Source organism: Euprymna scolopes, chromosome 32, assembly GCF_053919585.1.
Source record: "Euprymna scolopes isolate OS-2025 chromosome 32, ASM5391958v1, whole genome shotgun sequence".
NCBI lineage: Eukaryota > Metazoa > Mollusca > Cephalopoda > Sepiida > Sepiolidae > Euprymna > Euprymna scolopes.
In genome coordinates this window covers 91,124,230-91,139,052 of record NC_136513.1, presented here as the reverse complement: position 1 = coordinate 91,139,052, position 14,823 = coordinate 91,124,230, and the positions used below count along the sequence as shown (strand labels likewise).

Sequence of the window (14,823 nt, the reverse complement as noted above, 5' to 3'; positions counted from 1 at the left end):
AATTTGGAAGAAAAGCTGCAGTTACCTTTATATTTTTTCATTACGCCATCTTGGATTTCAAGATGGCGTAATTGAAAAATATGAAGGTAACTGTAGCTTCTCTTCCAAATTTCAGATGTTTATGTATATATATATATATATATATATATATATATATATATATATAGTAATTTTATTATTATTGTTCCTAATATTATCATTATTTTCTTTGATATGTGCGCGTCCTAACAAATATGTCAGACGTAGCCTTTGAACATTGAACGACATGCGCAAAGCCGTTGCTCGTAACAAGAGCCGTTTAATTATCAAACATCTTTTCTTTTAATTGTATTGAGCAGATAATTGGGCCTCACATCAGTGGGGGGGGGCGATACGCGAACAAGCTGTAGAGAGGAAAGCCCCGAAATCATGCGTATTCTCTCCTGATGACCCAATATTATCTATAAGACGAAATACCCTCCAAACAAGACTATATAAAGTTTTAAAAGATGCGCTATGAAATACCCCCCTCCCAAAAAGCACCATCCTATAAAACTTAGATGAGGAAAGCCCTAGAAAGGCGTTTTATCTCTCTCTTGACATTAACTTTATCTGAAAAGAAAACAGCTAATAAGCATCAGTATATACAAGCCTATAAGGTAAGTTGTTTCTCTCAAATACAACATCTTCTGTTGTTCGCTTGCTTCATCATAGCGAGTTTCTACTACTGTTCCGGTAGTAATTTTTATCATCTATAATGGCTAAATACAGACCAATCAACATGATTTAAACAAGGCCGAAAGCCATTAGTCGCGTGCTCTCGTGTAATGAATGAATGTGTGAATGTAGGATTGACATGAAATTCTTAAAGATAAACTAAAATGACCGAAAAATGGGCTGAAATAACTTAAATTAAAAGTAAATGATTTAGAATGACTTTAATGAACTTAAGGATGAATTGAATGACCTTAAGAATGACTTGAATGCTTAAAAAATAACTGGAATCCTTCAAAAACAACTTAAATTATCTGGAGAATGACTTGAATTGCTTTGAGACTGACTGGTTGTAAAGTGGGTGATCATTTTACATGAAATTAATACAGAAAAGTGATCCCCCACTTTATATCACAAAGTTACAAACATAAGTACAGCATGTAGTAAGAACAGATACTACACTTTGATCTTGGCCAAAAGGTCAAGAAAAGGGTATTTATTTGCTCCCCCACCGAGCAAATTAGGCACAAGGCCGATTTTTAATGTGAGGAGTGAAGGGGAAATAGGGACCAACTCCCCGGGAAGTAGGGGAGCTGGATAGTGACAATTGGTATGAAGTGTTGCCCCTACATTGTCCAAGGTCTATATGGGATCGCCCCCACATATGGTCTTTGCTTGCAATATCTGATACTTTGATCTTGGCCAAAACTCCAAGAAAACCTTAAAAAGCTAAGAACAGCCTCTATTAACAATAGACCTTTTATCTTAACCAAAAAGGCCAAGCACAAAAGTGTTATGGACCGACTGATGGAGTGACTTATAGAGTCGCTTGCACGTGACTAAAAATGAAAATAAAGTTTAGCTAACCAAGTTTCGTTCCTCGCTCAACAGAGCTAAATCGAGGAAAATATGTTTTTTTTTTTTTTTTTTTTTTTTTTTTTTTTAAGTCATGAATATGGCGGGGGAGGAAAAAAAATAATAAATAGGGAGAAAAAATTACATAGAAACTAAATTAAGCCCTAAAAGACCTTCTTTTTGCTTGCAAAGAGAAGGTCTCAAAGACTTAATAAAAATAGTCTCTAAAATTTTTAAATGAAAGGGCAAGTGCGACTTACTCAAGATGGGTAAACATGTCAGATAGAAACAGATTTTAATAAAAATAGAAACAGATTTTAAAAAGGAAAAGAAACAACAAAAAGAGAAAGAAAGGGAAAACAAATATATTCTATTAAATTATCTATTTATTTATTTATTTTTTTGCCCTGTCGGTAGGGCATGAGAACAAACCGACTGCCCCCCTGCAGAGGGTAAAAATCCCTCAATGGGGCAACCAGTTAGCCGTGGGTTGTTACCCGTAAAGTCTTAGGACGTGATCCTGGTGATTGAGCGAACCTAAACCAGGATACATAGAAGTCTAGGCACCGCAACACATTACTTTGGCCCTTACTTCGATTAGACGGGCGGTCGGAGAGGCCCGATCCAACCAATCGGCCAGTCACGCCAAGCCCCACTATATATTGCCCATTCCAAAAACTCACTACTAATACAACACATCTCTCCTCTCCCACAAATAACCCTACTCCCTAATATATGATGGAAAGCGGTGGCTGAGGGTCAATCGATTAGGTGTGAATATCGATGACGAGGCTGTAAACCCCTCAGGATTGTTACAGATCCCATAGCAATATCAAGAGAGAACAGATAATCATTATGATACCACCAAAGTCGGTTATATCATCATTGTATCCCTGTAGAGGCTGGGCGAATGGGTTTCCCCCCAGGCTCTTCCCAAATAGGACTCCGAGGTGGGTGGGGAACAAAGATGACGAAAAAAGAAAACAAAATATATGGCTTATTCCTCCCAAAAACCACCCAACCACCCAAAGAGAACCCACTCTGATGTCTCTGACATCAGTAGCTCTGACGAAGAGACGATAAAACCAAGGAACTCAACATTCGTAGTAATAGAATCAATGGAGGAAACTCCTTTGAGCAAACTATCACCTTTTAAAATTGAAAAAAATCTTAAAACTCTAAAACCAAAGTCTATTAAAAAAACAATTTAACGGCAGCCTACTAATAGAAACCCATAACGAAGAACAAACTAAAGAAATATTGAAACTAAAATTATTTGAAAACATTAAAGTCAAATGCTACAGACATCCAACCCTAAATACCTGCAAAGGAGTAGTGAAAAGCCACGAACTTGCACTTTGTCCCTTGGAGGAAATCCGGACAAACTTACAGAAACAGAATGTGTTAGATGTTCGCAGAGTTCAAATTAAAAAAAACAGTGAGAAAATCGATACCAATACATATATACTAACTTTCGATTCCCTCACCATACCCAAAGAAGTGAAAGTCGGATATATGAAAATAAATGTAGAAATTTATATTCCAAACCCCCTCCAATGCTTCAAGTGCCAGAAGTTTGGACACCATCAAGATCGGTGCACACGATTACCAGTGTGTGGAAGATGTGGAGAAAGTGGCCCACACATTGACTGCAGAAAAGATTTCAAGTGTGCCAACTGCCTGGGAAACCATGGCGCTGGCTCTAGATATTGCGAAATATGGAAAAGAGAAAAAGAAGTGACCAAACTAAAACATATAAAGAATATATCCTACCCAGAGGCCAGGAAAATCATCGAAACTAAAACATATGCAGATGCAACAAAAAAAACTAATCCAATCAACAATCAAAATGGTTATATACATGTAACGGATACAACTGACAAGAAAATTGATGTCCTAAGCAAACTAATAAAGGAAATGAAAGAACTATTAGAAGAAATGAGGAAAATGAATAGTGCAATGTCTGCAACCAATCCAAGGATAATATTAAGTAAAGACACTACTGAACCACAAAAAAGAAACAAAACCACAAACCATTTCTACAAAAACAACCGAACAACCATCAAACACATCACAAGCCAGAAAAGAATCAAAAATCCCCCCAGACAAAAAAAAAAAACAAACAAAAACAGGAAAAGAAAGATCCCGATCTATATCTCGAACAGGGACTCGGACAGAAAATAGATTTGAGGGATTGGAGACGATGGAAGTTGAACACAATTCCAAATGATGAACAAAATATTACAATGGAATATCAGAGGGATAAAAGCAAACCAAAATGAACTCACATTATTAATAACAAATATGAGCCCAGCACTTGTCTGTCTACAGGAGACCTTTCTGAAAGAAAATAATACCATCAACATAAAACACTACACATCTTACAACTACATAAATAAAGATACGGACAGAGCTTCTGGAGGCACATCAATACTTGTGAAGAATGAAGTCCCTCAAAGACAAATAAATATAAACACAAACTTGCAAGCAATTGCAGTTTCAGTGACTCTACATAGAACTATAACACTTTGCTCAATATACATCCCTCCAAAAGATACAATCAACGAAACTGAGATAACTCAATTAATAAAACAACTCCCTAAACCCTTTTTCTACTAGGAGATCTCAACAGTCACAATGTAATATGGGGAAGTAAAGAAACAAATAAAAAAGGAAAAGAAATAGAAAACATAATAAATAAAAATAATCTATGCCTCCTTAATAATCAAAACTACACCTATATGTACCCAGCAACAGGTACTTTCACCGCCATTGACCTTACCTTATGTGATCCTTCCATATATATGGACTATGACTGGAAAGTACACAATGACACCTGTGGGAGTGATCATTTCCCAATCATCCTGGAAAGTCTAAGTACTAGCACTGAACAAAAAACACCCAAATGGAACCTACATAAAGCGGATTGGGAAGACTTCCAGGAACAGTGCAAAAACCAATTAATTATCGAAAATAATGATGAAGATGACCATTTGAACTACTTCATTAAAACACTCACAAACATAGCAAATAATACCATACCGAAAACAACCAAAACCAACAATCACAACAAACCTTGGTTCACAAAAGAATGCAGAAAAGCCATCAGAGCTCGACGAGCTGCCTTGAGAAAATTCGAAAAGTATCCAACAAGGGAAAATCTGGATTTCTTCAAAAACAACAGAGCAAAAGCCAGACGAATCATAAAGGAATCCAAAAGAACAACTTGGAGAAATTATATATCCAAAATTAATGTGAATACCAAGGCGAAAACAGTTTGGAACATGATGAGGAAAATAGAAGGAAAGTGTAGTAGTACACCAATATCCCACATCTCTAAAGGCAACAAAATATACACCGATCAAAAAGACATTTCCAATAACCTGGCAGATAATTTATCAAACATTTCATCATGTGACAGACAAACAGAGAAATTCAAAAAGATTAGAGAAAAGGAAGAGAAAAAGAAAATTCTATTTAAATCACAAAATACTGAAAAATACAACCAACCTCTTACCTTGCCTGAATTAAAAGAATCACTAACCAAATCCCATGACACAGCTACAGGGCCCGATGAAATTCCATATGAAATCCTCAAAAAACTTCCAGAAACCTCAATGAAATACCTACTTGAAATTTTCAATATTATATGGTCCAGTGGAAACGTACCCGAGACCTGGAAAGAGGCCACAATAATACCAATCCCCAAATCTGAAAACTCAAACATCCAATCCCAATCAAGTAACGTCTCAGATCCATTGAATTTCAGGCCAATAGCTCTAACAAGCTGCATTTGTAAGACCATGGAAAGGATTATAAACAAAAGACTAATCTGGTTCCTGGAAACAGAATCTTATTACAGAATTTCAAACAGGATTCAGGAAAAACCGAAGTTCAATAGACCACATAGTCAGACTTGAAACCTTCATCAGAGAAGCCTTTGTAAGGAAGGAACATTTAACAGCAATGTTTTTTTGACATGGAAAAAGCCTACGATACTGTGTGGAAGTACGGTGTTACAAGGGATCTGAAGGCGCTTGGACTAAAAGGCAGAATGCCAATTTTTATTGAAAATTTTTTAAAAAATAGACGGTTCAGAATAAAGGTTGGCACAGCTCTCTCGGACTTGAAAGAACAAGAGAATGGAGTACCTCAAGGGAGTATACTGTCAGTGACCCTGTTCAGTATCCGAATTAACAACATTGTAAAAAACCTTAACCCTGGGGTAGATTGCTCCCTATATGTGGATGACTTCCTAATATGCTGTAGATCTAGATATATATCTATAATAGAAAGGAAGCTTCAATTGTGCTTAAACAAAATAATGAGATGGACGGAAGAGAATGGATTTAGATTCTCCAAAAGAAAAACGAAATGCATGCATTTCTGCAAACTAAAGAACATGCATAATGATCCTGTCCTAACCATGGAAGGAATGCCCATACCAGTTACTGACCAGTACAAATTCTTAGGGATTTTATTTGACAAAAAGTTAACATTCATCCCACACATAAACTATCTGAAAAAAAAATGTAACAAAGCTGTAAATCTTTTGAGAGTGGTAGCACATACCGATTGGGGTGCAGACAGGGAAACACTCCTTAAACTTTACAGAGCACTAGTCCGCTCAAAGCTAGACTACGGTTGTTTCATATATGGATCAACCCGAACATCATATATAAAAAGCCTAGACCCTATTCACCATACTGGCCTAAGATTGGCCCTAGGAGCATACAGAACTTCCCCCGTGAACAGTCTATACACGGAAGCACACGAACCCCCACTAGATCTAAGGCGAGAAAAGTTAGCCCTTCAATATTTACTGAAACTGAAGTCTTGCCCAAACAACCCTGCATACCAATGTACCTTCTATTCTAAATATGAAGAACTCTTTAACATGAGAAGAAAAACTATCAAAACGTTCGGGCTCCGAATGAAGGAAAGCATTGAAGAATCGAAAATTCCAATCTCCAGCATTCACAACTTCATACTGCCTAAAACACCCCCATGGACCATGAAACGAGTTGAAATAAAACTCAACCTAAACAAAAAGTCCAAATCTACCACAAATACCACGACGAACTTCAACATTTAAAATTACAATATTCAGACTACACCTTTATCTACACAGACGGGTCTAAAAGCAACAATCACACTGGATGTGCAGCAACGTACCATAAAACCACAATGAAGAGAAATCTTCAAAATGAAGCATCTATATTCACTGCAGAGACTATAGCTATCGATCTAGCACTCAACATAATTTCAGAGGAAACCACCAAAAACTTCATCATTCTCACAGATTCTCTATCAGTCCTATTATCTATACAAAATCAAAAACAAGAAAATCCACTAACAACAAAATTAATAGAAAAAATCAATATCCTTTCAACTACTAAAAACATTATTCTTGTCTGGATCCCCAGCCATGTGGGGATCAAAGGCAATGACAGGGCAGATATAGCTGCAAAAAGATCTTCTCACCTTCCAACTGACAATTTTAAGATTCCACATACTGATCTTAGACCCCAGATAAAAGCATACATACAGGAAAAATGGCAACTGCGGTGGAGTCAGCAAGAGGGCAACAAATTATACTCAATCAAACCTGAACTTAAGGAACGATGTCCGGACATTAAGAGATCACGCCGAGAAGATGTGATACTGACTCGGCTGCGCATAGGGCACACCAACTTTACTCATTCTTATATACTAAATGGAGAATCGGCGCCAGAGTGCATCCCATGCCAGGAGACACTCACAGTAAAACATATCCTAGTTGGGTGTGATGACCTTGCCCCAACTAGAAAATTATATTATACAGAAAGCAATATGGAAGACCTTTTTGAAAAGGTCAACTCAGCACATATTCTAGCATACCTAAGGAAAGTAAATTTATATAAGAAAATTTAAGGAAATTTAAAGTCACCCAAATATACACATCCATGTATAAATACAACATTTAATTTCTTAGTTCAATTTTATAAAAAAAGGGAGGAAAGGCTGAAAAAGTCATTCCCCCTCTCCCAATAAAAAAGTTAAAAAAAAAAAAAAAGGACTCCGGCATTAAATGACCACATAGGTTGATATGCCGTAAAACCAATCAATCAATCAATCAATCAATCAAGCATAACGAATCTTTGCCGGCCTGCTTAAGGGGTCAAAAAAGGTCAAAATTGAAAAAATCATTATACATTTTGTACATTCATCTTCATTTATTTTTAATCAGTTCATATGCGTGTCACGTTGGTACAGTGGTAACGTCACCAGCTTTGAATGCTGCATTTTGCTTTTGATTCCAGCTGATGACACCCAAATACTTTTTTTTACTTTTGAAATCACCACTGTGTAATAATATATATGGAATCTGGACAAATTAAAATATCATATTTAAGCGTATTTTACAACAGGGCAAACCCGGGCGCCCAGAATACTATTCAACAGATATAGTCAAGATGCGTCCTATTTAAGATACGTCCATAAAATTAATGTAGTCTTTTTATATAAAATAATAGGGGAAACAATTATAGATGTATGATTATAAAGGAATAGGTTTATGATTATAAAGGAATAGGTTTATGATTATAAAGGAATAAGTTTATGATTTTAAAGGAATAGGTTTATGATTATAAAGGAATAGGTTTATGATTATAAAGGAATAAGTTTATGATTATAAAGGAATAGGTTTATGATTATAAAGGAATAGGTTTATGATTATAAAGGAATAGGTTTATGATTATAAAGGAATAGGTTTATGATTATAAAGTAATAAAATGAAAGGGAGACAGTTAATCCTTTTACAAACAATGCACTGCCTTAAAACTGCCGATTAGTTCGTCATTGCTCAAACCAAGACCATAAGGAGGCAAACAGCACCACCATGTGATGGGTTAATTTCTATAGCGATAATATAGGATGATGATGAGGGAGACAGTTATACATTTATTGGGTAGTAATAGAGTTTGAGTCAAGTTTAGGGGGTGGGGGTATAAAAAGATATATTTTTTACTTAATTTTCTGAACATAAGTTGGGTGATTTATTTAAGAAAACCAGGGTGAGGTAAGTATAATATTTCAATGCCTTTTTATGACACGCAGAAACTATACACTGCCATAATTTTATCCTTTCTAGCTCCTCTTATCTATATATCTATAAAAGTGAACGTGTCTGTGTGTGTGTCTGTCTGTGTACATTTCCCTACACAATAACTCTGTCAATTTTTAGTCTATAGACTCGAAATTTGAAATACCGGGTACTGAGATTTGGGAAAATCGATGTGACGGGTGTCAGCCAGAAATTTGGCTGTTAAGGGGTCAATTTTCAATGATTTGACCTTTCAGAACTCTACCAAACTCCTCCGACAATTTTGGGTCTAGACACTTGAAATTTTAGATATCGGTTCCTTGAACCTGGATCTAACTTAATAAAGTGATTTGAGCCCGAAACAATAAATTTTAAGGGGTCATAATAGGGGTCAAAGTTTTAAAAAAATTAACCATTTTTTTTGCTTTTTTTTGCACAGCATACACCTCCAAACACCCGAGCAACGCCGGGCACCCCTGCTAGTATATATATAAAAGTGAACGTGTGTGTGTGTACATTTTCCAACTCAATAACTTTGTCAATTTTCAGTCTACAGACTCGAAATTTGATATACAGGGTACTGAGATTTGGGAAAATCTTTGTAATTCATTTTCGGCCAGAAATTTGTCTGTTAAGGAGTCAAAGTTCAACGATTTGACCTTTGAGAACTCTACCAAACTCCTCTGCCAATTTTGGGTCTAAACACTTGAAATTTTAGATATAGGTTCCTTAGACATGGATCTAACTTAATAACTTGATTTGAGCCCAAAACAAATGTTATGGGGTTAAAGTTTAAAAAATTGAACGCTTTTTTTTTTTTTTTTTTTATTCAACATACACTTCCAAACACCCAAGCAACGCCAGGCTGAAATGCTAGTATATATATATATATATATATATTCTATCCCTTCTAACAAACAACTTCTTGACATCTTCAATCCCATTTCTTTCTTTCTCTTTTTTTCTTTTTTTAATTCTAATTTTAATTTACTTAAATATATTTTTCTTCCCCCCACTTCTCCTTTCTTTCTCTCCTCCCCCTCTGCCCTCTATCCATTTCTCCAACTCTTGGTTTTTACTATCCATATGTAATCAAAAATCTTTTATAGTTTATTTTGGCTTAAATTGTCTGATGACATAGGCTGGATAATTTGTTTATCCAGTCTATAGAAACAATCTTGTTATGATTTAAGCAAATACTCCTGAGGTTGAAATAATAAAAACATATTTAGCTCTACCAACGTATCTAGCACTTTCTTTTCCTGTTTTTTACCAAATATACCTCTTAATAAAACTATATATACACACACACACACACACGCATGCACACTTATCGCTTTGAGTATTGGGTTTAAAATCTATTTCAAATTTACACTAATCCATAGTACTTGATGTCTTATTAAACTGAGCATTATCATAATTGAATAAATTCGATTTTTTGTAATCAATCATGATTAATGGTTTCATGCAAAACCACTGATCAACCTGGCTAGAGCAGACCATCTTCAAAAATGGCCGTGGTCTTGCTAGGAGATTAGACGTTCCACAAAACTGCGGATCTATGAGGCCATAATCAGAACAATTCTTCTCTATGGATGAGGGACCTGGCCACTGCATAGAGAGGACCTTCAGACTTGAAATCAAGCATTTATTTATTTTCAACATGGTATTTTGATATTAGCTAATGTCTCCGATTTCATGTTTTCCAGGTTGGGTTCCCTAGCCAAGCTAACTCACCCAGCTGTGTTTATGCTCGGCTTGATTGTGACAGTGATGAAGAGTTCAACCTATTTTTCTCGCGTAAGTATGACGCTGATCATGTTTTAATTTTTTTTTTTTTTTTTTTAAACTTGGAATACACAGATAAGACTTTTTTGTTTAAAAATATTTTATTAAAAGAAGAAAAATGATTCAATTTCTTTTTTTAAAGTTGAAATATTTCTGATTAATTTCGAACAGTAACAGATCGAGCTTCAGAGAGTGAAAGAATTTTGTCTTTTTTTTTTTCTTTGCAAGTAAAATCCTTGTGTTATGTCCAAGATGTGTTGTTGTTGATGTTAAACGCACAAGGTGTCCCTGAATATTTTTGTGAACTTTCTTAGTGTGTGTTAGCTGTATAAGAAATGTTTATGAAATGATAATACGTTTTTTTTTAATTTTAAAAATAATTTTTTTATTTGAATTAATACAGTAAAATTATTGAAGTCAAAATAACAAAATTTCAAAATCATGAAAACACTTATTACCAGAATAGTATAAAAAGTATCAGTTCAGCATCTTCACTATTCTGAGCCAGGTTTTGAGTTGACCACTACAATGTTTCTTCCAGCTCGGTGGTGGAGCTGGATCAATGATTTCATGGATGAAATCAACTGAACCAGTGAAGGCATTTAGTAAAGAGAGATTTTTGTACTGTGTGATCACTCAAACTTATACAGCATTTCAAACTGAACCATAGAAGTATGTTGTTCTTATTCTGACAGCCATAACCAAGTGCCATTGTTAATTTTTATGTTATTAATATGTTCATCACTTATAGTTAAGATTGAACCTTCAACCTTGAGAAAACTTTAAAAAAAAATGAGATGGAGAAATATACTGCCAGTGTTTGCACTAATATTCATATAAAGTATAGAATTAAATTATTGAAGTGATAATAGAATTACATCAATAATTTAATTTTTCATATCTAAATTATCGTTTCTGCTGACTTAAATAAACACTAATCGTCGACTTTTAATTTACAATGTCGCATCACTTTCTGAATTCATTTCATGTGGCAAGGATTGTCAGACTTGCTTCTTGTTTTCTACCCCCCCCCCTCCATGTTTTTCTAAATTTTTTTTTTTTTTTTTTTTTTTTTCTACCCTTAACTTTTCATGATGGGGCATTGATATTTTTTATGAAAATAAATACACTTTGGTCTTTATTATAGTTTTTTTTTTTTTCATTTTGTTTTCCCTTTTTCATTTTGTTTTCTTTCTTTTTCTGTTTTTCTGTAATCGTTGGATCCATTGATAGAATATGATTTTCTACTTTTTTAAGGTTATCGAGCTGAAGTGGCTGAAACTCTACGACTGGCAACACGACTCAACCCAAGGTGCACTTTTGAAGTGGCTGCTTCGTGGTTACAATCGCTCTTACAGAAACCCGTTGATATTGGAGGAGGTAAGTTATCTTTCATTGCCAAACATTTTTTTTGGCAAATTTATTTCTAAATTAGATATTTGTTTTCAAATAGAACAGAAGAAAAAGTATTCAAGATATTGCGTGGAAATAAGAATGAAGATATTTTGGATTTACACTTTCTTCGTCTGTTTGATGCTGCACTGCACTCTTTCCTAGCTTGCTCGTTACACTTCTTCAGCTTCCTCTACAATTTCTCATTCCTTTCTTCTCCCCTCCACCTCCCTCATTCATTGATGCTGCCTCCTCCTTTAGACTTTATATAATGAGACTCTCGGAATCATATCGTAGTAAATGGCACTTTTGAAAAAATGTCAAAGTTTTGCGACTTTGTTATCGTTGCATCTCAGAAATTAATTTTCATTTGGGGTTTGTTTTAAAATAAAGTGTAGCATCTAAGTTATCACATCATGTCATGTTCATTTCAACATCTAGAAGTGTAGGCCATGTTTAGTTTCAGAACAGTTGGTTCGTTGTTCTGCACAAGTCCTGGGAGGTGACTGATTTGCAGTAGACAGTTCTCGAGTTGGAATCCACAGAGCAAAAGATTCTTCCCGTGTTGAGACGGAGAAAACCTTTGCGAAATTGCTACAGAAAGGTTTAATATTCATGGAGCAATTCTGGTTTCTGATTGGTTGGTAGCAGAACGTCAATTAATTTGATTCGTCAGTTCCTAGCAGCATCGTTTATAAATAGAATTTCCCGATTATGCGGGATTATACCTCCAGTATAGTCCAAAAATATGGTAACATGTTCATTTCAACATATAGTGATGGGACGATTCCAATATTTTCCTGATTCCGATACAATTACCGATTCTGTTCTAAATTTCTGATTCTATTTAAATTTCTAAATATAGAGTTGTTTTTGTTGAAAGGAGGGTTGTATTACCCATGTAAAATGTGTAGTGTCTAATGACTATGTATCAAATTTAATGCAAATCTGAAATACTTTAATTTTTACCTTGAGTAGTTGTTTTTAATATTCCTAATTTGTTAATTATAACTTTATATATCGAGTATCTCACGTATTAATAGATATTCATTTGTGGTTTGCTTTAAGATGAAGTGTAACACCTTAGCTATTGTATCATTTTGTTCATTTCAACGATGATGATATTGTGAGAATGAAATGTGTTATTGTCTGTAAACATACTAATAAAGTTAGCGAAACAAGTTTTACTGCACTTACATTGCTTCTTAGTCATTCTACGCTGATGTTGGTGTCAAAATAATCCATAAATGTGTTGTGATCATCTGGATCATCAGGTTCTTCACTAACAGCCGCAGTTGCCTATGACATCGGGTCTTCTTCCATATATTGACAAGGAGCTTTTTGTCCATCTAGATATTTGCAGGCGGTACAAAAGTGGGTACTTGTTTACATTACATTAAAAATTGAAAATATTGAAAAAAAAAATTTGTATGTACCCGTTATGGAATTAAGTTCTCGTAAAAAATTTTTACTTAATTTGATCAAATAGTTTTTTTTTTTTTTTTTGAAAGAGGAAAATCAAATTTTAATGAGATCAATCGTTTCCTGCCATCTTGCCAATTTCGTGGAGGAGGAGTGGGCGCTAACATAATTCCAATCACCGCTTAAAGTTTGTCAAAATTTGACGAGATTATTTTGAAACATGGGCAGAAAAAATACCTAGATAAATATTTTAGTTTTTTTCACTTATTTTACAGAATTTCTGTCCTTTGTTAATTCCTTTTTCATTTTGTCCTTTGTTAATTCCTTTTTCATTTTGTCCTTTGTTAATCCCTTTTTCGTTTAACGGTACACTCCTGCCTCGTCTGCAAAATAAGCAGGATGCCACAATACGATCAATCTCATTAAAATTTGATTTTCCTCTGTAAAAAAAAAAAAAAACTTTGATCAAATTAAGTGAAATTTTTTATGAGAACTTAATTCCATAACGGGTACGTACAACGTAATTTAAAAAAAATATTTTCATTTTTTAATGTCTTGATTAAACTAAATCAAAAGTGCGCAGAGCCTCCACATTAGTCAGTTTTTTTTTTTTTTTTTTCAGCAAAGCTGTTTTCATTGGATTTTGACGGTGTTGTCAAATGCATTCTATACCTCTGATTTGCACTTTGTGTAGAGAGGAGTTTTGGGAACACTATGGTATACATAAGTTAATTTTCCTTACATACGGCACTTGGTACTATATGGTTCTGAAGAGCTCATTTCATTTTCTAGTGTAAAAAGCCGGTTCTTGTTTAGAATTCTCCCTATATTAAAAGCAAAAATAAAAAATCTGTATGCTGTACGTATCCGTGAAGAAATGAAAACATCATATTCCAAATATCATGTAAATTGATCAAGTAGTTTTATTTTTAGAAAGAAAATCATTTTTAAGTATATTTAATGTAAATTCGTAGACATTACATCTCACAAGTTTGAATTATCTCCCTTTGTTTCGTTTTTGTAATTTTTTTTTTTAAGATTGTTTTTAAAATGGCAGACAAGATAGCCACTCTTCTGTTACTCATAAAATTTGCTATAAAAAAACTTCTAAAGAGAATAAGCCAAATTTTTTAAACTCCATGGAATAAGTAAATAATTCCCTCTTGTATTTATTGTTTATAAAGAATAAATTTTGTAAATTGTAATTTGCATAATTTTAACTCTCCTCATATATTGATGTTGTATCTTGAATGTTGAGTATTTTTATCAGGATAGGATTAATCTATAAATATTTATATTTGAAATTCTGAATGTGTATATTTCATAGAATGCTTCAAGCAAACTACATTACAAGTTTTTTTTTGTTTTTGTTTGTTAAATTTTATTCCTTTTTATTTGCAGGAACTGAGCGTGGAAATTGTAATTTAAGTTCTCCTGCTTTCTTAGAATGGGATGGTCTCACAACTTTCCTTGAGAGCGTTATGTCCCGCTTGACCTCCTCTCCAAATCCTCAGCCAAATGTAACGGCTGGTATCCAGTTACTGCATCATGTTCTAGATTACAACACCCAGGTAAGAAGAAGCTCGCCA

General features: G+C 34.4%; 1 protein-coding gene and 1 pseudogene across 1 annotated transcript in view; one reads left to right on the top strand and one right to left on the bottom strand.

Annotated features, from left to right (window-relative positions):
- Positions 1 to 14,823, top strand: part of LOC145256483 (exportin-5-like) — a 127,232-nt gene that overhangs the window by 58,026 nt on the left and 54,383 nt on the right. Inside the window, exons 11-13 of the mRNA XM_080115428.1 lie at positions 10,342 to 10,432; positions 11,678 to 11,800; positions 14,636 to 14,805. Coding sequence (XP_079971554.1) covers positions 10,342 to 10,432; positions 11,678 to 11,800; positions 14,636 to 14,805 — 384 coding nt within the window. The remainder of the gene's footprint in view (positions 1 to 10,341; positions 10,433 to 11,677; positions 11,801 to 14,635; positions 14,806 to 14,823) is intronic.
- LOC145256652 (U2 spliceosomal RNA) lies at positions 1,050 to 1,187 on the bottom strand (annotated as a pseudogene).